Here is a 23,195-nt window from a genome sequence, read left to right as displayed (position 1 = left end):
CAGAGTATATCCAAAGATTAATATTAATTTGCCATATGTAAGATGACACATGGAGAGGGACAGTATAACTTTATTCAATGGACCTGCAAAATGTGACATCAATCAAAAAGCAAGATTATTAGAAAGATCAAATGTGGCTTCCTACACATCCTTAAAAATCACTAATATTTATTAATAATACAGTAGACTGTGGAATAATCTCTGAAAAAGACTGACTGATGACCCATTGCTCCCCACATTTAAAGGCATCAGAAAAAATAATATAAGGAACACATTAATCAGGGGAAGGGGATGAACGCCTTGTTCACCTTGTATTATAAGTGGAAAAAGAAATAAGAGATATTGCCATATCTTTCCTTAAAAAAAAACCCAGACCATAGAAACAGAGGTCCAGCTAAGGATTTACTGTATTGCAAAATTAAGTAAAGGTGTGTGAGTGGGAATTTTGTCAGAGAAGACAAGATGAAATGATACAATTATTCCAACTCAGAGCTGACGTGCTCCAAGATATACATTTGCCTACAATCACTCTAAATATTTATATTTTAGAGGTTAATATGAAGATCAAATGTGTAATGCATTTGCTGAAAAGATTAATATCTTTCATTAAAAATGAGAGTGTACTGTTGGTTCAGCATTTGCATTTAGATCGAGTAAGTAATAAGTGTATTGACTGCTTAAGACACATATCTCTAAAATGGAAAATAAAGATAAAGAGGGTAGTGGCCATCTGCAGAAGTGGACCAGCATTTTCTATTTCCTACTGCTCCCCCTTCAGAGAACTTAAGACCTACCAACAAGAACACTATGATTTACTTATCACACAAGAACCGGTTGAGTACTGTGAAGAACATTTATGCACGCACTCATCCTCTCATGCAAGCAACGTATTGGCGAATACATATCAGTGGACTGCTGTTGACTTGAAAATTTGCTAGCCAATGTACAGTCATTCATCAACACATAGACAGGAATCGGTATTTGCCAATTGTTATACAGTGCTTTTGTTAAAAACTCAAAGCCATCCAGGCAAGCAGGAGGCTTGGCAAATCGTTCCGCAATTGGAAGCCGTCTACATAAACATTGACTAGTCTAACTCTAGATTGCCAATGGTTCACGGCATAAAGCTATCAGCTCTATGATTTCAAATAATAAGGAGAGTGAGAGATATATATGACATAAATAATGTTAGTTTGGTGTACCAACACTGGTTCAAAAGCTTTCAAAATCTAGGAGGTGCTTACTGAAATGCTGGTATGGCTCGGGAGGGTCACAGAGAGCCAGCCTCTCTGGAGATGCCCAGCATTTTATTTCACTGAAATTAGCCCAGAGGTTCTCATGTACTCGTTTTCCTGAGAAGCAATGTTTAAAAGCGTATGCGAAAGCATGCAGTCCAGCATGTAGTAGACATCTCAAACTACTGTTTAACTTTATTCCAAATTAAGTACAGCAGTTCCTAACAAAAGCAAAAACATATTACTCCTCAAACTCTGAGGAGTAAAGTAAGTATTTCACTCGCACAACGGTGGTGTTAGCTTTCTTATAGTACTACAGTCACACTAAATTTATACAAATCAAATAGCTATTTTCTTACAGAGTAGGGGTCTGTAAGGCAACACAGCATTGTGGGTAAGCAGGAAAACCAATTACTATTTCATCAAGGAAGTTGAAAGAGAGTTGATTCTACAAGAGTACAAGTGTTTTCTCCTACTACGTGCATGAGGAGCAATATTTTTCTTTCACTGCAGGCAAGTGTCTCTTTGAAATGGACTCTCCCTCCCTGAAATGCAAAACTGGGGACATTTCCGCAAGATTTTTTTCCTTTTTTTTTTTTTTTTTTTTTTTTTTTTAAATCCGCTGCGCTCTATTTCGGGTCATTTAGACCATACATTTTGGTGGAGGGCATCCTTCTCCTGTGAATCTATGAATCAAAATGTATTCTTCAGCGGATATCTGGAGGTATAATTTGCCCCCCAACACTCTTCAATCTTTCTTGCTGACACATTCAAGGATGCTTAACTCCCACAAGAAAAAATGCACATTAATCTTCAAAAATATGTCCTTACCTGCCTTCTCAAAATGAAAATGGATGTTCTCCGATAAATTATCTGCGTTTTGCTGCAAACCCTGAGGAGCATGCACTTTTGTAAACAATTTTGAATCTGAAAAATTTATAAATAAAAATATACTGATAGATTCAGGCCAGACGAATCCTGCAAGATGCTGAGCCTTTCTCTGGAGGCCTGAAGCACTCCCGGCTCCCATCAACAGATGGCACTAGGCATCAGCAGCACTCAGCAGCTTGCTGCATGCAACCTGGGGAACTGCTCAACACGCTGCCTTCTGCATACGGGAGGGAAAGACTTCACTTAACACTTTGGTAGGTGATACTATGCTATGGAAATAGCACCAAAGCAAACACTTTCACCCATCCATGCTAAATTAAACACCCAAACTTGTTAAACAAGTCCAATTACTGTTGAAGTTATGGAAAACCCTGATTCATGAAAACTGGATGAGGCTGTAAGATCTTAAGACATGGTATCTCGCCACTCTACAAAATTTTGATACTGTGCCATGTTTTATGTGTCTTCTGAACAACGAAAATAACTAGCTATGCTGGGGATCTGAAAGCAGACAGGCAACCTGCAGAAAAGACCTCAGACCCCCTTCATGTTTCTAGATACATATTTCTAGTATAGAAAGAAGAGAGTCCTAAAGAGAGCACGATGACTTTCACAGTTTGTATTCCTTCGCACTGACGCACAGACCCTCTCTGCAATCATCCATGGAGCAGAGGCCGCTTGACACACCTTGGAGCCTTCCCATCTCCATACCCTCTGTATTTATGATATAAATAAAGAATATGTATATATTTATATATGCTTATGATACAAATAAAGAGTGTGTATATATATATATATATATATTTATATATGCTTAGAAAAAGACCTAGTAACCACAAGTCAGAGAAAAAGACACTCTGAAGGCTTTGAGGAATTTACACCATTGCCTTCATTTTGAGCTGATCCTGTGTAGCTAATAGAAACTTTTTCACTGAGTAAAGGAGCAGATTCACCAGAAATAAGTTTACTCTTTCTCTTTCTATCCTTTCTCTTAGATTTTATTTAAAACAGAAAGCATCTACTGAGAATTCACTTTTAATCCTAAACTATTACTAGAAAATATTGTTTGATTTGATTTTTGTCTCCTTAGAATTAAGCTAAATGTGTGCTTTTGCATGCTGAGATTCTCCCATATATATTGAATTAGATACAAAATCTAAGCTCTCTAGATGATCAAACTTTGTTTTACTTAGGTTGAATACTTGGGTTTTGATTCATTGCACTGAAACAAGAATTTCCAATGCTATATTATGGCAACCCCTCTCAAAATGTAGAAGCATGAAAAAATAATACAGATTATAATGTATGTTCAGAAACTTCCAGATGCATTGCATCTCCACATCTCAGTGTCTCCCATTGGGCAATATTCCCAGTTTCCTGTTCCCTCTGATATACAAACACGAAAGAAATGATACTTAAAATAAAAAATAGCAATTTACATTCTGTTGATGTAACTTAAGTGAAATAGAAGGCTTCCCAAAAGCATCTACATCTAGCAATGGCTAAAATTATTAAAAGAGATAGAAAGCAAGAGTAACTTTTATCAGCATTTTATCTCACTGTAAAACAGTTTATATCAATCTCTAGTGCATACATATGAGTAATGATAAATAGTCTTCTCCCCTCTCCATGTCTACCCTAAAGAAATTTTTATCTCAGATTCAGTTGAGGAACTGGTGTGCAGGGCTAATACAGTTTTAACCAATGCAGCTATAAGGAACAACTAAGAAAGTCCACTTTTGACTGGCAATATTTTTTATGATTCAAATAAAAGATAATATAGCTAGTGAAAGACTGAAAAATGCAAGGCGGCTGGTATGCTACAGAGAGGGGGCAAGTAGGACCCCCTTCCTGGCCACCAGTTTCCCAGCATGCCCAAAGTCGCTTCTCCAGACCTGGTGACACGCGTATCCATACACCCTACCACTACACAGCAGCTGGAGAGAGCTCCCCTCCTCCAGCTGTTACTCTTGCTCTTCCAACTTGAGGCAGACACGATCCTTTTACAATAACTGGATTTCATGAGCTGGTGAAACACCTAGAGACAGTTACAGCATTGGGATTATGTTTCTACCCTGAATTATTTGGAGTAGGATTATTAGGCCACTTGCTCCTAAAAAGTGATTATTATGATTAAAAATAGGTGTTGTACATCTTTGCCTGTGAACGACTAACTCCATGGATCCAAGCGAGGAGGCATGAATACCAGCTGCTACACAAAATATATGTGAGCAGGAAGGGGGAAAAGAGCCTGAACCTGCTAAGATGACAGAGGTCATGGCACAACACAGAGCAGCTTGTGCAGAAATAGAAAGCTTACACTTCTTCCCCAAGCCTTTCACCTGAAAAGTCAATATTAGACTGAAATTTAACTGCAGATAATGCTTTTTAGTTTTAAAATTTTACACAGCCTTATATTCTGGCTCATAAAACATTCAGCATTTGCAGCAACAACAAAAATTACTTAGTAGTTTCAACAAGACTGCAGTTTGCCATGCCACCTTCAAAGTAAAGGTATTCAATCAACTATTATTAAAAATCATGGGGAATTCAGATCTTGCTTTCAGGATATACTACCCAGCAGTAATACCCTTTCGATTGAGGCCAGATTTCTTGCATGGGGACAGCATCATTATTTCATGAATCACCAGTGACCTTTGGAAGACACTAGGAAAAGCAGGCATGTTCATTCCCTTCCATTGATTTTCCAATTCTGAGTAAATTGGTTTAATCTGGGGAATGGTTACCTATTAGGAATAAAAATACCTAAACTGACTTTAGAAAATAGTATAAAGCTTTTGAACTTAAACAATGAAGTTAGAAGGGAAACTTGAGGCATACAGGCAGTGATGATATGTATCTTCATTTGGGCATGATTCTGTGGCCACCCAGACAAGAACGAAAGAATTGGAATGACTCTGAATTTAAAAGACAGATCTACAAGCCAAGACCATAGTTTTACTGGAACGTACGTCTGGTTTACCCATTGAATATTTACTGTTAGGAAAGCTTGCAGGAAAACTAAAGTCACAAAAAATGGAAAGTGGCATGGGCATCACTTCCACCAGATTAAAATGAGAAATAGGTGCTGAATATTGAGAACATTGCATAGCTCTATTGCATTTTGAGTGCATGTGATTTAAAAGACAAGTTCAGTAAATCATCACATGCACTCAAAATGCAACAAGGACTATGGGTGAAAAGTTAAGATCTTTGGATTTGCCTGAAGGAGTCTGCAAGGAAAGAATCTTGTCATCACCAGGCACCTACGAGCACACTGGGGTACATGACCGAGGGACCTGCTGATTCACAGAGTTATTGTTTAAGTCATCATTATGTCAACATATATATAATTATTCCACTAAGTCTGTTCAACAAACAAGAAAATTCTAGGGAAGCATTTAAAGGACCAACTATGACCAGCGCAAACTCACGGCAGGCTGCACACACAATTATTTTTGTGTTTGTTTCCAAACAGTTAATTGATAACTATAGGTCAAATTCCATTTATTCCTGGGATCTTTGCCCTCAGCACCCAACACTAGATGTCTTGTCCAGAAATGATGAACAACCAGATGTATAAACGGCGATCATGGCAGATGACTTCTTATACCAAAATAAGAAAGAAAGTGTCATGTAAAGACTCGACAAAATTTGACATCTGAACTGCCACCCCCTTAGGCACTCTGAACCTCTCTGTGTCCTAGGTGATGATTATAAGCACGAACGTTGAGCTGTCAGGCTGACGACGGGAAAGCGTTCACTTACCTCACGATCCAACAGTACCGGTGACACCACTGTGACGATGTCCCCTTTCTCTGGATCAATATAGAACATGTTTGGAGATGGTTTGGTAGGCGTTTGTTTAAGGATGTTATAGCGCAGAAGAGCGTTGTCTGTGCTAGAGTCGTCAGCATCGAAGGCTGTCATCCGCATCACCGTAGTTCCTGCAGGAAAGGTGGACAGACAACAGAATGTAATTACGGAGGACAAGTAAAATTATTCTGCTTTCACATGCGAGAACCATGTGGGTATAAAACATAATTATCTCAGTGAGACCTCTAAGTAATTTCACTTCATAGTTAATCTGTAACTATATTTGTCTTATTTTTACTTGCTACTGAGCCAACAACAGAACATGTGCTTCTGGTCTGCAGCAGACAAATGACTCCAACATAAGTTCCCCATATCTGTAAACTTTGTTACCACCTACATTAATGTTACCACTGACATTTATTGAAATGAACTACAGATGTGTCTTCCACACTTTGACTTCTACTGGTAGAAAATCTGCAGGATAGCCATGATGGAGATGCCAAAGTAAGAGAAAAATCTCTATTTTCACCTTAAAGTTTCAGAACAGTTTCAGAATTGGTTGGACATTATAAATCATCTGTCAATAAAACAAATTTGATCACGACTAATCCCTATGTTTTTCTAACTTCAATTTGATTGAGTTAATGATCTTATTCTATCAGCCTCAATACAAAAAGACTCTATTGCTAGGCTATCCTTAGGGCAAGGAAGTTGTTTTTAAGATGAAGATCCTAGAGCATACAGACATGCTATAGGCTGAACACTCGATTGCACAGCATCTTAAATGATGTACGGAGAAAAAAGACTCCCATCCTCTTCCACATCACATTAACAGGGAGGACCGAGGTGCTGCTAATTCTCCTGTTCGCTGATGCAGCACATACTCCTGCATCGTCTCCCTCAGACAGGGCTGTGCCAGCCTCTGGTGTGCCTATAACATTCTACCATAGCATTTTTTATTCATTTTGTACAGTATAGTGGGAATCCAAGAAAGTAAGTAATCAGACACCTGGCCTCAATCCTGGGATATTCACTCTTAGATCACTACAGTTTCTTCATCAGTTCATTTATAGGTGTAAATGTAGGCATTATTGTAAAAAACAATCTAACTAAAAGTAGTAAAATATTTCTGGTAACATTAACCTGAACAAACAATAAAATCCCATCAAATAAGAAAAAAAGTCATGATCAAATCAACAAACTAGTTTCCATGCTGAATCAAAGACAAGCAACAAATTAATGCAAAAGGTATTAGCAATCCTTATACAAATTCTAATTGGGAGTCCAAGAAGGTATCTGTTCCTTTGCATAAAGATCCCAACAAAAATAATTTATCAGAGTCCATCAACTATGCAATTTGCATTTAAGTAGCTTAGTCCTGAAATGAAGTTATTTAATGCGTGAACTGCAATGTCAAAGTCAATTATATTTTTTTCTGTTAGAGTTCAATTCTTACGTGGTGGCTAACTCTTTCTTTTCCCCATAGACTCTCAATAGGCAAGTATTACTTAAAACATCATAATGAAACACATTTCAAATCCATTTCCATTTCATAACAGGTCTGTAAGACCATACAACCTCTTCTCAGTGCCTATATAGCCTTCCACAGCAATATAACTAAAAGGGATTAAAGCCTTCTGCTACAAAGCCAAAGCCAATATTACATTGACACTGCCTGCAGAACAGAAATAGAGATCATTCATCTGCAATGATAAACAGTGAGTTTCTTTAGGAAGGTCTTCAAGCACAGGTGACTTAGGGATCAAACAAAAATGGAGTATTGCTAAAAAGTGAAAACAAAAACAACTTCGTTTATAGGCTGACATAAATGCCTGGCTCACTGTTAGACAAATACAACTACTGACTTGTTTAGATGTTTCCTCTTTTTTTTTTTCCCTTGTGTTATACTGCTCAGAGTACAAAGTATTGCCTCTTGTTGTAGTGACCTTGAATATAAGCTCTCAGAGGTTTTGCTTCATTGCTACTTCAGGCAGAGTTACCCCCTTGAGAAATATAACAGAGATCTGACAGCATGTTGGTTTTATTCACCAGTGATTAAAGGTCAGACAGCTCAAAAAGCAGCTTACCACTGGATGCCATGCCATGTTTTCCAATATTACAAGATGATCCTAGCCCTGATATTTCACCTACTTTGTCTGAGACTTCTTCAGAAGAAAAACAGCCACTTTCTGTTTTGAAGAATGAAGATTCTCTTCACAAGTACAGAGAACTTATGACAAGCTGTGCTAGTTTTTATGTATTTATTGTATTCAAGAAAGATTATTTATATTTGTGTTAGATAATGTGGGTCATGAAAATCTCCAAAGCCGCAAGAATTCAGTGAAATAAATGAGAATCAAGGCAAATCTTCAAGGGATCTTAAAAACTACTGAAATACAACTGAAATTCAATGGGATTTGGTACATAACTCTTTCTTGAAAAAAGCAATTTAATGGGATGCCATAGTCTTCAAGTACGTCAAACTATATTTTAAATGAATATAACTTCCTACTATTATTAATCTCAGCTAAATTGATGCTCAACAGAGATTTAGAATCTGATAGAAATATATATACTCATGTCAAAATCCCATTTATACAGTGGTCCTAGAGAGGTCTACTGCAATATTTCTAATGCTGAGACTTTGGAAGGCACATACAGATTTTAAGATGTGATCTAGCATAAATCTCCAGATCTCTAGTTACTCTGGCATAACACTGGCTTGATACAATGCCTGAATCGGACTCTGATATGCGAGCTGCAGTTCTTCAGCCTTTCTGGTCACTGGACGTTATCTCGGTCTGCGCAATCGTTCCTCCTGTGCAAACACGTGCAAAATTCCAGCAGCACAGAAGAGCAGAATTTTACGTTCGGATCGCATAGAGAGGTTAGCTCCAGGAGGAAAGCTACCAGGAACTGGATCCATTTCTTTCTACCTTGCCTTTGCTGAAGGTTTTGAGATATTGGTACAAGGTTGCATCTGTAATATCCTCACAAACATCAATATATAGAACTACAGCTCTTTAAACATCACCTATATGCTTACGTTGCTAAAACGGCCAGAGGAGCTGCCGAATACCCCTGCTGAAAAGGGAAAAGTGATCTTTCACTGAACTAAATGTGGGTGCTGGGCTGAGAACGGCTTGTGTTCAGAAACACATCTCCTCCTGCTCTGGTGCTCACAAACAAGTTTGCAAGCTCACCTGTGAGTTTAAAAACACAGTCTGTATCCTATTCCTTTTAAAAAGACCCCCACATTTACCAAAAAAAAAAAAAAAAAAAAAAAAAAAAAAAAAAAAAAAGAGGAGTGGTCTAAAATTTGTGGATGGTGCCTCAAAATTCACAACTGTTTTAAACCAGGAGTTAAAACATCTTCCAAGTAGCTTTTGTAGAAGCCTGGTGACTGTATTTCCAGGGCTTAAGTGGCCCACCCCAGTTCAGGTGATCACAAACAGTACCCCCATGGGAGTACTTTTGGGGTGGGCCCACCTCTAAAGAGGAGGCTTAGAGATCCATTTCCTAAAAATGCAGCAAGTGACACAAACTTTTATTTGAAAAGGCTTTACAGCACAGACTTCAGTCCAAAAGAGTTTAATTCAAGATGCATACTTCCTCCGTATTACTCCTCCATCATAAAGTTTTATTCTTCATAAAAGATTCATTTCCCCAGACCCATAAACTGACTACTTCTAATTCAGTGTCATTTTATAAATACTTCCATTCCTGGCATCAATCAAATGCAGCTGGCTTTCAAGCCACAAAACAACAGCTTGCTACATTATCATGTTAAACAATATATATTAACTTATCAAGCTGAGGAACAAATGTCTGCAAAATCAGCAACTTTATAGTTCTGCCGCTGATGTGCAGAGACTCACTTGAGGCAGTCTCGCACAGTAAAGGTACAGCTAAGCCTCGGCGTATTTCAATATTCATGCTTTATTTGTCACACCTTCTGGGCAGTTCTGCTATTACCATAATCATTCAAACCTCTGCTTGCACCTCCCAGAGTTCCTCATCGATCAGATATATATTTCACTAGCCAAGTCATTGCTCCAGCGGCTGCAGCTATCAATCTGCTGATTGCTCATTTGGCCTATAAGTTGGCTTGGAAATCTTGGCGGATAACTCCCCTCGGGCACCAAGAAGCAAAGCACAATGCTTGCACAATTTTGTGGTGATGGGAGCAGATGGTTTCTTGGGAAAAGCTCTTTGGCATTTTGTTATTTACCTCTTAATAACCTTTCTTTTTCTTTTTTTTTTGGTTGTGAGGATGCCAAGAGAACATCGGGAACAGTTCAGCTGACGGATGAGACCGATTACTACTATAGGCCCCTCTCCCTCTTTTTTTTTTTGTTTTTGGATTTTTATTTTTCTGTTCAGCTGCCAGGTGGGCTGAGGACTTTATGCCCACTCCCTGCTGCGCTTTCTCCCCTCCCAGCTGGCCAAGTAGTAGGTTTTGTCATGTATATTGAATATCATGGTGATACACATTGCGCTCAGCTCCCTGTTTTTTAGAGAGTATTACTCAGCAATGCAAGCACTTCTGTCTTGCGACGTGGTTTATTGAAGATTTTACTGATGTGCTGCTTTCAAAGGTCTTATCCGGCAAAATGAACGGAGCTTTTACCTTTTTCACACAGCTCAGATGAATCTCTTATGGTAACTTTCGCTACTGTTACGTTGAAGTGCAATTTACTGTTATTAAAAAGTAAAGAATTTATAATAAAGGATGGGACTGTAGTGGAAATGAGGCCTATTTCTAGCTAGACATCCTACGTGAACAAGTGTCTTAGGCATACAGCCTTAGAAGTTGACTTTGAATTGGGATGTTAACATTAAAAATATTGTCCAATCTAAGGACTGAAGAGTTTTAAGTTCACAAGAGCTGCAGTGCTCAAAACATTCAGACTGAAGTTTGCTCACATTGTTGACACTCAAAATTAGATCTCCGTTTTAAAATCTAATTTTTAGCTTCCTCATTCCTATTTTTCCCATCTTTTAAGTATTAAATATACAGTTTGTTCTCAAAAATATCTTTCAGAGAAATTAACTAAAAGAACAAACAGGTATTATCGTCAACAAATCACTGAGGTCCTTCACAGCTGATATGTGACCATGGAATAATTTGCACAGAAACACGGGGCTGAACTTCCCCTTCAAGGCAGCTGGGTACGATGCAGGCTGCTTCCAAGGCACCTTCCAGAGATATGAGTGAACCAGCAAAAAACCCGTTTGAGCCCAGGGAAACTGCGCATGTTGTGCTGTGGTCTGAATTCTCGTTGCTAGATTCTCAACTAAACAGAGTAATACCTGGACTTTTTTCTAGCAGATATTGAACAAGACCAGAATAGAACATAACGCAGAATTGGAATTTCTTTTCCACCGTGATCTACTTACGTTGTTCTGGCAATGGAAGGGGTCTAAAACTGGACATAAATTATACTTATTCCCCTCTTCAGGCTAGGCTACACTGTTGAGATAGTTTAAAAATGATTGGGCATATTGAGCATTTCACCCATAGCCTCTTGCTGTTTAAGTCAGATCTAAACTGGTAAATAGTCCCATTATGTCTAATGTGGAAGTAAAACTGTATCTTTTCCTCAGCTGGTGCAGGATCTTTAGTTTGTACTAATTTGAGTTTGTTATTGCACTGAACTAAACAACATAACTTCTCACTCTTTTTGTGAATCCCCACTGTACGTTCAGCATGTTCCATGTCTTCTACTGCACTATAGGAAGGGAGAGTCCATTTTCGTAATTAATGGGACCAGGTTGCTGAGCTTTCTTCCCACATTCTTCACAATTTCAGAGCTCTGTGTATCTCTGTACACTGAAAATAACCAGTTCTACAATAGTACACTTTAAAGAAACAAGGCTATTTTTAACAGAAAAAAATATAACAAAGAATAAAGACATGCGAAGAAAAAGGGACAAATCAAGAGTTACTGACATCTCTCAAGCACTTTTACGTTACTTTACATTTATTGCTGTAGAAAAAAACAACTTTTGGAAAATGGAGCAAAGGAGGATACCCTCCTCACTACCGTACTCATCATAACTAATTGCATGTTTGATTGTCATTTCATATTTTAAAGACAACAAGCCCCAGGGAAGCAAAACAAATATAAGAAGAAAGGTCTATTATGTCTCCAATCAAGTGCATTTGAATTGCAACTACAGTTATTAACTTACGCGTGTTATTAAAAACTTGAAGGCCTTGCTCAATAGCGAAGACATTTAGTAAGAATTAATGAGTTCAGTCTTTTAGCATATCTTAGATTCGTATATGGCAATAATTTCCTTCTCTGCAGGACATTTTTGCATCATCTATTTAGATGTCTGGCAAATGCAGGATATGTATGTACTTTTAAAACTAGAGCTTAGATGGCACCTCTGATCAGCACACGGCGCATGCCAAGAAACTGCAGGCAGCAGGAGTGGAGAGATGCACTGCTGAAATATCAGTCACAGGATGAATAAAATCAACTGCTGTTGACATACAAAAGAAACTTGAGTGATACTTAAATAGCGGTGAAGAACTGTTAAGGAGTGCTACTATTTAAGAAGACTCAATGTGGCCAGAAGATGTGCAAACTGAGGAAGAAATAATGGGATGTTTCTCACTGTTTGTCATAGTGTTCATTAAGATGTATGGGCAGGTCAACCTTTCGCAGTACTAGCATTCGAACTTTTTTTCTCAGAGTAATACAGCTGTTTTGGTAGAAGAAATTATTCACAGATGGGGTTAAGAATGACTTAGACGCACTACTGTCCCTAGAAACACCGCAGGTTAGAAGGCCATGCAGCCAAAAAAGAATGCTTTTAGGGATCTGCTGCTTCAGCAAGGCAGTGATATAAGCAATGGCAGTCGATGAATTTGCATTAGTTGAAGTTTCATGACGTGGATGATACTCCAGTCTATTCTGCTTTGTCTCTAGTGCTATGAATGCTTCTTTCCTTAGGGGAAAATTGTTGGTTGAAAACCTTGAAAATGGTTAGCCCAGCCTAGGATTCCCAAATCATGCATATGTTATCAGAATATAGCAGATTATGAGGTTTTGTAGCAGCCTATCTATATGTGAAACTTTCTTTTTTTTGTGCAGACATAAGACATTATGAAGCAAACAAAAAGAGGATTATTTATCCTTTCAGAATCGTAACACTAAGAAAGAATACCAAATACAAAACACACAGTCCCTGATGTAGATAACTTACATTACGGACACTATGCACTCTTCCCCAACAAAAAACTGCATGTAGCCTATGTATTCGTCTGATAGACTACAGGGAGCATGAAATATGCAGTTCCACAAGGAGTAAAATCAACAAAGTTTCATTTCCTATCAGGTATTGTCCAAAGCCTCATTGCTTGGATGGATAAGATGATTTCTAAGAAGGGCTAAAGCCAGTCATTCCCTCAGTGAGGCCATTAACAGTGTCTTTCCCCTCTCTTATTTTCATAAGGCTTATATGAATTTAAGAGACCTCTTCAACGAACTTTACTCCTACCAGAAAATTTAGTGAAAACTCAGTGATGAGTTCAAAAGCTGTAAGGGACTGACTGGCACACAGGCAGGCGGAAACACATGTTTAAAGTTAACTTGTTCGGCTGGCTTTTTATGTTCCAGTTTCTTTTCGCTGTGCATCTATAGGCAAACTCAAAAATAAATTCTATTCTCCAGCAGTCAGTTTGTCAAGGGAAAGGGCTAGAAAGGGAAATAGGCTGGGTTTGCTCTGTGTTGACGGTACTGCGTATTAAGTTTCCCCCTCATCTGAACATATACAAGTATAGAAATAACAACAGAAATCTTGATCTGGGGTGACATGGCTATAAAAAGGCCTTTATATACGAGGAACGGAGCTGGTCGGTGAAACATTCTCCTCTATTCCAGAGTACCTGTTGAGCTTCTCGACCTTTAAAAACTATTAACTTTTCACATTTAAAAATAAAGGGGGTTAATATTTTAACATACAGAGTTCCCGAGAGAGAGAAGAGCGTGCCAAGATATTTTCCTGAAACAAGTTTACACTTGCTTAAATGTGAATCCAAACCTCCAGAGGACCGAGGGAAACACGGGCGGACAGGCATAGTGACCGCTCTGCTGTCATCAGAGGCTCTTTCCACCACACTGCCCCTACCTGCAGTTCTGCCTTCCCCTGAACAGGTTTGTTCCTAAGCAGGATTCTGTCTTAATTCTGGATCAGGAGTAAAAGTGCAGAATTCTCCTGTCTGGTTCCCTTTTGACCAGTAAAGTCTATTAAAAAAATGCATGAATTACTTCTTGGATCACAACCATACACTGTAAAACGTCCCACTGTTCTAATATTCCAACTGCCAATTCGTAACAATCTTAACTGCCAGATAACATAAATCACAAAGCAATATAACACATTCTCTTGAAGTAAATGGTTTAATGTAAATGATGATATGCACTGAACATCTCACAGCAGGTGAATATGACAGAATAGTGATTTATGAGCTAAACACATGAAGAGTAAGATTTAGTCCCAAACACTCTCAGAGAAGACACGGAGGACCCACACACTTTCCATAGTTTGGATAGCACAAGAAGTCAATCATAAAATCACAGAAAATAAAGACCAGATGAGACCTTAAAACATCATTAAATTCATTCCCCTGAAAACAATGCAAGACCATTCTTGGAAAAATACAGAATGATACTGGCTTCTTAAAAAACAACAAAAAAACCAAAACCAAAACAAACAAACAAAAAAACTCAAATAGAGGAAATTCCACAATCCCAATGTAATTTAGGAACACACCAACTGCATTTGGCAAACACCTGCCAGAAAGTCAGCTCCAACCCCAGGTCTCACCTAACACTACCAGCTCAGTGCTAGCCCAGCATTGCATCACTGGAGGCGCAGGATGCTGAGCTTTGCCCATCTTTTATACAACTATCAGAGGTAAAAATCTGAGCCCCAAACCTCCTGCATCTGCCACCAGCGACCTGCTCATTCGCTCAGCCCTTTGATCTGAACTGAGCGCCAAAACGCTGTCAGAGATGCTCACAGGATTCGCCATGCTGCTTGCCCACTTCCCATGCAAAATTGGAATTGCCTGCAATCATTCAAATTTGATTTCAGACATATACAAGCTGTTTAAATGCAGATGCAAACTTTATAGTCTAGAACAGCTAAGCAGAGAGCTTACTAAAAATATATATTCTGCTAAACTCTCACTTATCTCTGTTTTATAATCCAAATATTTTCTTTAGCTCTTCTCTGCCTTTTCTTTAATAGTTTCCCATTCTTCTCGTCTTCCCTGTTTATCTGGATGGTATAGTTCTGGCCAGAGCAACTCAAATTCCTAATAGGCAGCAATTTTAAAGTAATATAAATATATAAAGCCTGATGTAAATTTCATATCCAGAAATACCCATGAGAAATTATCTTTTAAATGTGGTAGAAAGCTTCCCCTAAACCTCAAGACAGAAAATAAACCAGACAAAATTAGTTTAATGATTTAACTTTCTTCAAGAAAAGAAGTTAATATCCAGTTTCTCCTAGCCTCTAAGCAGGGGAAAAATTTTAATCAAGGTAAATGAAGAAAAGAAAATAGATGTTTCAGAGACTTCATTTAGCTTAACAAAATGGGACAGCCAACTATTTGTATTCTGAACTGCTGGGAGAGCACTGGCTATCATTCACTTCAAAGCTACTTTCACCTTGTCTCCATCCTGTCCTGTCAAGCAGAGTTATTGTTCTCAAAATGTACAGGAATGACAACGAGAACAAGTATAGGCTCTGCTTTTTCCCATATTAAATAAAATGTAGCTAATCACTGGGAATCCAGTTCACATTCAGCTATCCATCAAGCCATGAACGTCTCCAGCTTTGGAGACCTGGAGCACTTTGCAGCCCTCGGGTCCAGGTGGACACCGTGGCAATAGGCTAAGCGTTATGATGCGTTAACAGTAACAGTCTATGTTGCAAAGCACTGTAAAGGTTCAGCTTCTGTATGGCACGCATAACAAGAAACCCATGCCACATTTTCTTGGGTGTGTGTGCTCTGCATTAGGATTTTGTTCAATATACTGATATTCTTGTAAGAAGGGAAGGTTTTTACAGATTTCAATAGTCCTGTGGTCAGGGCCACACTTCAGCGACGGGAGACCCCATTGTTTCAATTACCTAGTCTTATAAAGAAATTGATTGTCTTCTTAAAACCATCTTATAAGAGAGGCAGCAATCATACTCCCCAGTATCAGCAGGCTTTAACTAAAAACATGTCATTACATTACAGAAGCCACTTTAGATTATTCTTCTAGGTTTAAGTAAGGTACACTGGCATCTTTCCTGATTAAAAGGTAATAATATTACATTTTAATAAGATCTCCCAGTGCAAGGTCAGTCTTCCTTGATTGGAAATGCATTTTGAGACAGTGGGCCAGAATTTCTGTTGATATAAATCAGCCCTTCAGTACTAAAGCAAAGATTTATGTTAGATGAGGCTATGGAATACAGGAGTGACCTTGATGGTCTGCATTTCATACACACAGCATTACATTGCCTTTATTCCCTTTTACATTCTGAATTTCTTACTTTAGTAGACATAAATGAAAGAGAAAAGCAAAAAGATGATCAGTGCCTTTTCTGCAGCCCTTCTATTTTAGACCCTTTCCTTTCTTGCCAGCAATGACTAATGCAAGTATCAATTTTCTCGCACGTACACAGGATAATGATGATACACCAGCATGTACTTCAGTCACTGCACTTTACAAAAGTCCTCTACTGCATTCTTTGCTTCTTTAATTAACGTGAACTGGTTGGGCATTAATCTCGTGCTACTAAGTGGGGATACCTTTCTTATTCATGACCCTGTCAGTACGATTCTTTTGTCACCTACGTCAATCCGAAATTAATCCATACAAGCCAAGGGTGCTTCAATACTATAAAGCTGGTGTGAATGAAAGCAGATCAGATCCCATAATGAAGAGGTAAATCTTCTTACAATTTTTTTGGCTCTGCATGTAGGACCTTGAGCATGCACTTTTATTCTAATTTATCATTTCATCTTTCTATTGATTTCATAGTCAAGTCCTATCCATTTGATCTATGAAACATCTGAACCTTGTTATCTTAATCTCACTTATCTGACAGATAAGTGAGAGTTTCTGTCTTAATACAGGACCTATATTAGGTGGGTTTTGTTTTTCTCTGCCCCCACCCCCCCCCCCCGCCAAACCCAGACTATTGGATAAATCTTTTGGTTGCTCTCCCCATGCCTGCACTATTGAAGTCATTACAGTTACTCATATTCATCCTGCCCAGATAATATTTCATAATGAACTTTCCTGCTAGATCCAATAAATGAACAAGGTAACTACTCCTGTTTCTACATCCAGAGAATTTCATCAAGTCCATCGCACTTTCCTAGACAAATCTTATCAAAGCTATGGTAATTCCTGTTAAGACTACAAGCAGAAGGGGTATGTTCCATTGTAAGGTCCTGAACTTAGTACTGAATAAATTCTAACACAAGATCTTAGGGCATATCTTGGAAAGACATCCTTGCCTTTAAAATTGGTATATTCTTCTCCCATACATTCTTCTGAACCACGCTCAGAAGCTTACAGTAGAGGAGTCCCCAGTCAGGACGGATAAAAACATCCAGCTCTTCTAGAAACCTCCAGTTTCATTAAGTCAACTCCACAGCACCAGCTCATTCCCTAACAGCACTCTAAAAGCGTAGAGGACAGAATAATTTTTTCAGGCCATTTCTCCATCTTAAGGTTGAAATTTGGAGATCTACATACCAGAATCTCTGCAGTCCTACCCCAAATCCCTTGGTTTTGGTTAAATTTTTATTTTAAAGCCACTGATAGCTGAATTTAATAAATGATTCAGATGCTTAAAGAACATGCTGTATGATTTTAAAGCAAGTCTTTGAAAACACCTTATAAATCTCAGATTCAAATAGGTATCCACATATGCAACAAGAATAAAGTTTGGTGAGAGGCCTCTGTTTCCAGTAGGGGCCCTGACATTTGATCCTGAGTTAAGTCATTAAAAGCCACTGAGCCCAGTATAGTTAGGGTTAGACTGTATGTACTTCATTTCACTCAGTGTAGCCATTTTAGGCTTAGCTACTTAGTCTTTTGTGCTTCTCAGTAGTCACTGGAGAGGGACTGGCAATTTTGAATGCAATTCATCCCACTCTAGGTTAAATATTTAAGATAGGTGAGCTGAAAGAGCTTTAGAAGTGATTACTGATTCTGGGGGAAATTTAACTCAGAAAAGATACCCAACTTTCAGGTACTTAAAACAGGTGATATCAATTCTATTCATTCTGCTCATCACTACAGATGTAGAAAACAGGGACAGAGTAAAATGATTCTCCTGCATTTTTCTCCTAGCATCACACACTCCAAAAGACCTTCTCTTCTCCACTTTGTGCCTACTAACCATAAAAGGAAAAATGCACTTGTAGGAAGCATATCAGAGGCCAGGTCCCAGCTTTATCCCTGGCAGCTTTACAGTCTGCACTGACACTTGACCCTGGAAAAGTGGGGACATGCGAGGATTAGCAGCCGGCCATGATATCAGTGTTCTTGCTCTCTCACAGCTGATGCATCAGGTTAGGTAAGGCCCTTAAACAACAAATCAAGTTATTTTAACTTTGGATGCAATTGATTTAGTGTTGAAAGGGCTACATTATGTCCCTGCAGGGAAAATATGGGTATAGAAGAGGCTCTGCATGTCATAAAACATCTAAATATTGACTGTGGAACTCCTTAACGTAAAATTAATAATTAAGCACAGAACAGCTCACTATATATCACTGCTGGCAATCAGACAGTCAGAGATCATAAGAGTCGTGGAGCTGTGTGCAGAAGCAGCGTCATTAAGCCACTGGCTGGTTCAAGTGTCTTTATACACACACACACACATTCTCTCTGTGGGCCCAAAGAAAACCCAGCATCAGTTAGAGCTACTCTGTGTCAAGAATGAGCACTAACAAACAGATTTTAAATGGCAACACAATTCCACCTTTCACTGCGGACTTTTACACAGCCCCCAGCTTGACCACACTGAATATTCAAGTGCTTCCTGGGGCTCACAATAAACTGAATTCAACTTTTAAAAATCCCTACTTCACTAAGACCTTTTCCTTAATCTCTCTATGCCATGTCTTGGCTAGTTGAAGACAACAGAGGTTTTCTTCTTCCACTGCCCAAGCTGGCTGGCAGGGATCTAGCTAAGGCCAGAAGCTGTAAACCATATCTGCAGAGTGCTCTCCTTCTGCCATGACCTTCACTGCTTCCCAGCTGTGGAGAAAGCCGAGCTTTTCACTCAAGGAGAGCTTCACGTGAACATGGCAACGTGGGCTTTCTGGAATTGGCTCAGGTGTGGGGCAGCTTGGAGCACAAACAAATGAACCCGTATCTGTCTTTGGGTATTCATGTTCAATCCTTTTCTCCTGTTTTCCTGTACTGTGGTGCTATACAGACTTGCTTGAGTAACCTTAAACTACAGGAAAGCAGGCACACGGGCTGCTTTCTGGGTGTAAGCCCGCAGAGAGCATGTGCAGTATTACATGGCTAAACTAGTTCAGTCACCTGTGAACCCTTTCTTGCACAAAGTAAAAGATCATTTTCTGTCCCCAAATATCTGGTTTCAATTAGGACACTTTACATATGCAAGGACACCAAATACATACTAGTGGCTCACCACTATTGTCTTCAATGGCATGTACCAGGCACGTAGCTAACAACTGATGTCTTCATTTCCCTTTCTTTTCTCCTCAGTCACCCTGCTGACTTTCCCAATTGGTTTCCAGCACTGGAAAAGTCAGTTGCAATATATGACCAAGTTTAAAGGCTATCTGTGCATCTCATTTAAACAAAGACATGCATAAAACATATTTTTATTCATTTTGTTAATACTTTTGACTGGAGCCCTGGTATTGCAGGAGCTGCATGGACCTTGCTCACGCTACGGGAGGGACACTGACAGCTTCAGAAGATACCAGCTTTCCAGATCAAAACTCTTCCATGCAAAACTTCAGTTAGAAAGATCAAGGAAGAAATATTTCACCTGAGATGCTTTGTGCTTGTGTGATTTATTCATATGTTTCTCCACTAACTTATATGAAATCTTACTTTCTGTGAATGTGAACTGTAAGGCTCCCTGCTAGCCAACCAAGTTGAGGTCAGTACTGAGTCATAGGTCCCGTCTCTTGGATGTCTCCCGACATTTTTCCTTGACTCTACCATAGACTTCACAACTGGATGAGATCAACAGCGTATTACATGCGATGTTTATATAAACTCAACGGGAGATGAGCAGAGAATCCCCCCCACAGCTATATGCTTGAAAATTGCTTGACTTTTGTCAAGATAAGTCACTTCCAAAAAATCTCCAAACTTAACACCTGATAAAGAAAAAGACCCTTACTGACTTTGATAACTTTAAGGTGTAATTATTTTATGTCTGTTTATCTACAGCAAAATACTTATGACAGTGATGATATAAGTGAGCCAAAATGATTTGTATCTATGGATTATGTGTCACATTTGAAAACCTGTAGCTTAAATCATGCATTCATGACAGACCTTGAAAATCTAAGGGGAGATTGGCACAGCTCACCGGAATACCTATGTCAAATGAAGTTATTCTAAATTTTTATTACATTACCAGAAACACGCATTACATAACTGCAAACTCTTCTGTTCAGGGAATTCCTGAGCTTTTTATTCCAATGTACTACTTTAAAGAGAGCTCAGTTTGTAATTTCCTTCACTTGCATGCCACTTACGAAATAACCCATTGATACTACTCCCGGCACGATTCTGTTAGGCATTTTGTACTTTCTATACCTATAACAACTAGATATGCTAACGATTGTCTTTGCGCTGAATATATCTGTCGATGCAACATAACTAAGAATTAAGCCCCATAGATAATTTGCTTTAGCAAATAAAAGGCAACGTATTTTACAAGAGTTTCCCAGTTACACTGTATTGACACAGAATACCACTAGAGTTTTTAAAAATAAGGAAAGAAGTCATGCGCAGTCACACAAGCGTTGACTTTTTAAAGCACACAACTGACGACAATACGGTAAAATTGCTAAAAGCACAGAAGTGCAGGTGTTAATACCCCAACTTTTTGTGAAGTGTTAAAGAGCGTGCTAGTTTGCTCTAAAGTTATCAGGCCCGTGACTTCTTCTGTATGTATTTTCTGAATGCTTTCAATTTTCCCTAGATAATAAAACTCCTTACGTATTCAAATATGCATATGCACTTGCCTAAAATAAAATATATTTAATAATACATATTAAGGATCTGCAGAGAAACGCATATTTTTCTATATTAAACACTAGGGACGACTTCAGTCCTTCAGGTGACCATCGCCAGAGCCTGGGAGGAATTGCTGCTTTAAGCTTCACTGGAAGCTTCCCCCTAGGCTCAGCCCTTCTGTTAAAAAAATCCCAGCGCTCCCCTAATGTCCCATATAGTTTGGGCATTAAACCCATAAAGAACTTGTGCATTACATTACTGCCTTCATAGTACACTACTCACTCGGTTTCACGAACCGTGAAATACTTGCATCTCCTAACTAATGCTTCCTTTGCTGGAATCAAACACAACAGCAAGAAATAAAACAGCAGCTCTGACTTTCTGCCGGGAGGGTGGAGGCTCCCGGGTCAGGGCCAGGCAAGCAGCACGGCACGCGCCGCCCGCCTCCAACGCTTCCCACCGCTCGGGAAGGTTAAGTGTCCCTCAGGCTTTCAGTTCATCAAGGAAACTGCTTCTGTTCGTGAAAAACAATGAGCACAAAATGGTAATTTTGATGGCAAGTTATAATGCTCAGGTGTTTGCATCTTCTGCGCTGAGGTTTTGCATGCAGAGATAACGTAAACCAGTTGCTAGCAGAATACCTAAGTGCCCGTGTCAGACTGGCATAGGTTCAGCCTGGTGCCCACACAAGGTCCAAGCCCAAACGCTCTCCCCCGCCCCTGCCTGGCCCTGCTGGAGCTGGGAACGGATGATTTTGCTGGAAGCAACACTCACACCTAGGTCCTGCACGCAACAAAACGAAGGCGCTGACATTCTCCGTCTGTAAATCAGGACTGACTTTTGCAAAATTAGCAAGTAGTAGATGCTACACAAAAACATCACTAGCATTTTTATTAATTTACCACTCTTAATAGCAGTTCATAATATCATCCAGTTGCATGCTACTTACAAAACCACCTGGCTATGCTAATTGCAGAGGGGCCCTATCACACCCAATTGCAGAGAAGCACATGGAGAAACGCTCTGTTGGCATGCCAGTTACCGGATCTACTGTGCAAACCTGTACACCACGCTTCCCCCTCGTACAGGCACCTCCTGCCGCTTCAGACAACCTTCCTGCGAGCAAAAGAAAGCTGTATCATGAATAATTTAACGTAATTCAATGTACTCTTACAGCTAGGTTCAAAACCTTCTCCATAAGCTAGCTCTTCATTCGCTCACGTGCCAAGCACTGGGCGCTGGAGCTGTTCCAGGCTGGCCACCGCGACGGTGACGTTTTGCCAGGATTTCAGTGGAATCCAACGGGATCCACGCCCCGCGCGCAGGCGCTGCAAAGCAACCAGCACACAGCAGCTACGGGAGATTTCCATCCTCCCATTGCGTGCATGCTTCTCAAGCAGGGAGATCTATGTACATATCTACAAATTAGATTATTAGATTAGAAATTAAGCATGCTACAGATGTTTATAAGCCATAATTAACGTCAACCAAGTGACCCTCGATTAAACATTTCTGAAACATTTATTCATAACTGATTAACAGTTCATAAGATGTTTATATAGCAACACAGTATAAATGATGACTTTCAATTTTCCAGGCAAACTTTATAAAGTACTTTCGTTTTATCCTCTGCCCTCATTACTGCATGTGGAGACACTGTGATACTGGATATGTGGTAATTTCTTGCAAGTTTTGACTCCTCGGTATAGGCAATGACATGGTGAATAATAGCACAGGAGCATTCCCGGCTCATAAAAGCAAATGAATGTTTTAAGAACTGACAGTACATATAGGCTAAAAAGTGGAATCTATTTAAATGACTGCTCTGAAGCAAAGAGATTTTTAACATACTGTACAATTATAACTGGCTGTGTGTTATTCTTTGACATGTTTTCATGTCATATTCATTTTGAATAGCACTATCGAAATATGTATATATATAACATATAAAATTAGATATATAACACATATACTTGGTGTAATA

At 39.1% G+C, this 23,195-nt stretch overlaps 1 protein-coding gene across 2 annotated transcripts in view; it reads right to left on the bottom strand.

The window, feature by feature from the left end:
• CDH13 (cadherin 13) overlaps positions 1-23,195 on the bottom strand; it is a 500,018-nt gene that overhangs the window by 145,363 nt on the left and 331,460 nt on the right. For both annotated transcript variants that reach the window (XM_026092592.2, XM_026092593.2), the window contains exon 7: positions 5,895-6,073. In XM_026092592.2, coding sequence (XP_025948377.1) covers positions 5,895-6,073 — 179 coding nt within the window. The remainder of the gene's footprint in view (positions 1-5,894; positions 6,074-23,195) is intronic.

The sequence above is a fragment of the Dromaius novaehollandiae genome, chromosome 13 (genome assembly GCF_036370855.1).
Source record: "Dromaius novaehollandiae isolate bDroNov1 chromosome 13, bDroNov1.hap1, whole genome shotgun sequence".
NCBI lineage: Eukaryota > Metazoa > Chordata > Aves > Casuariiformes > Dromaiidae > Dromaius > Dromaius novaehollandiae.
The sequence above is the reverse complement of the archived record's forward strand: the minus strand, read 5'-3'. Positions and strand labels throughout refer to the sequence as shown.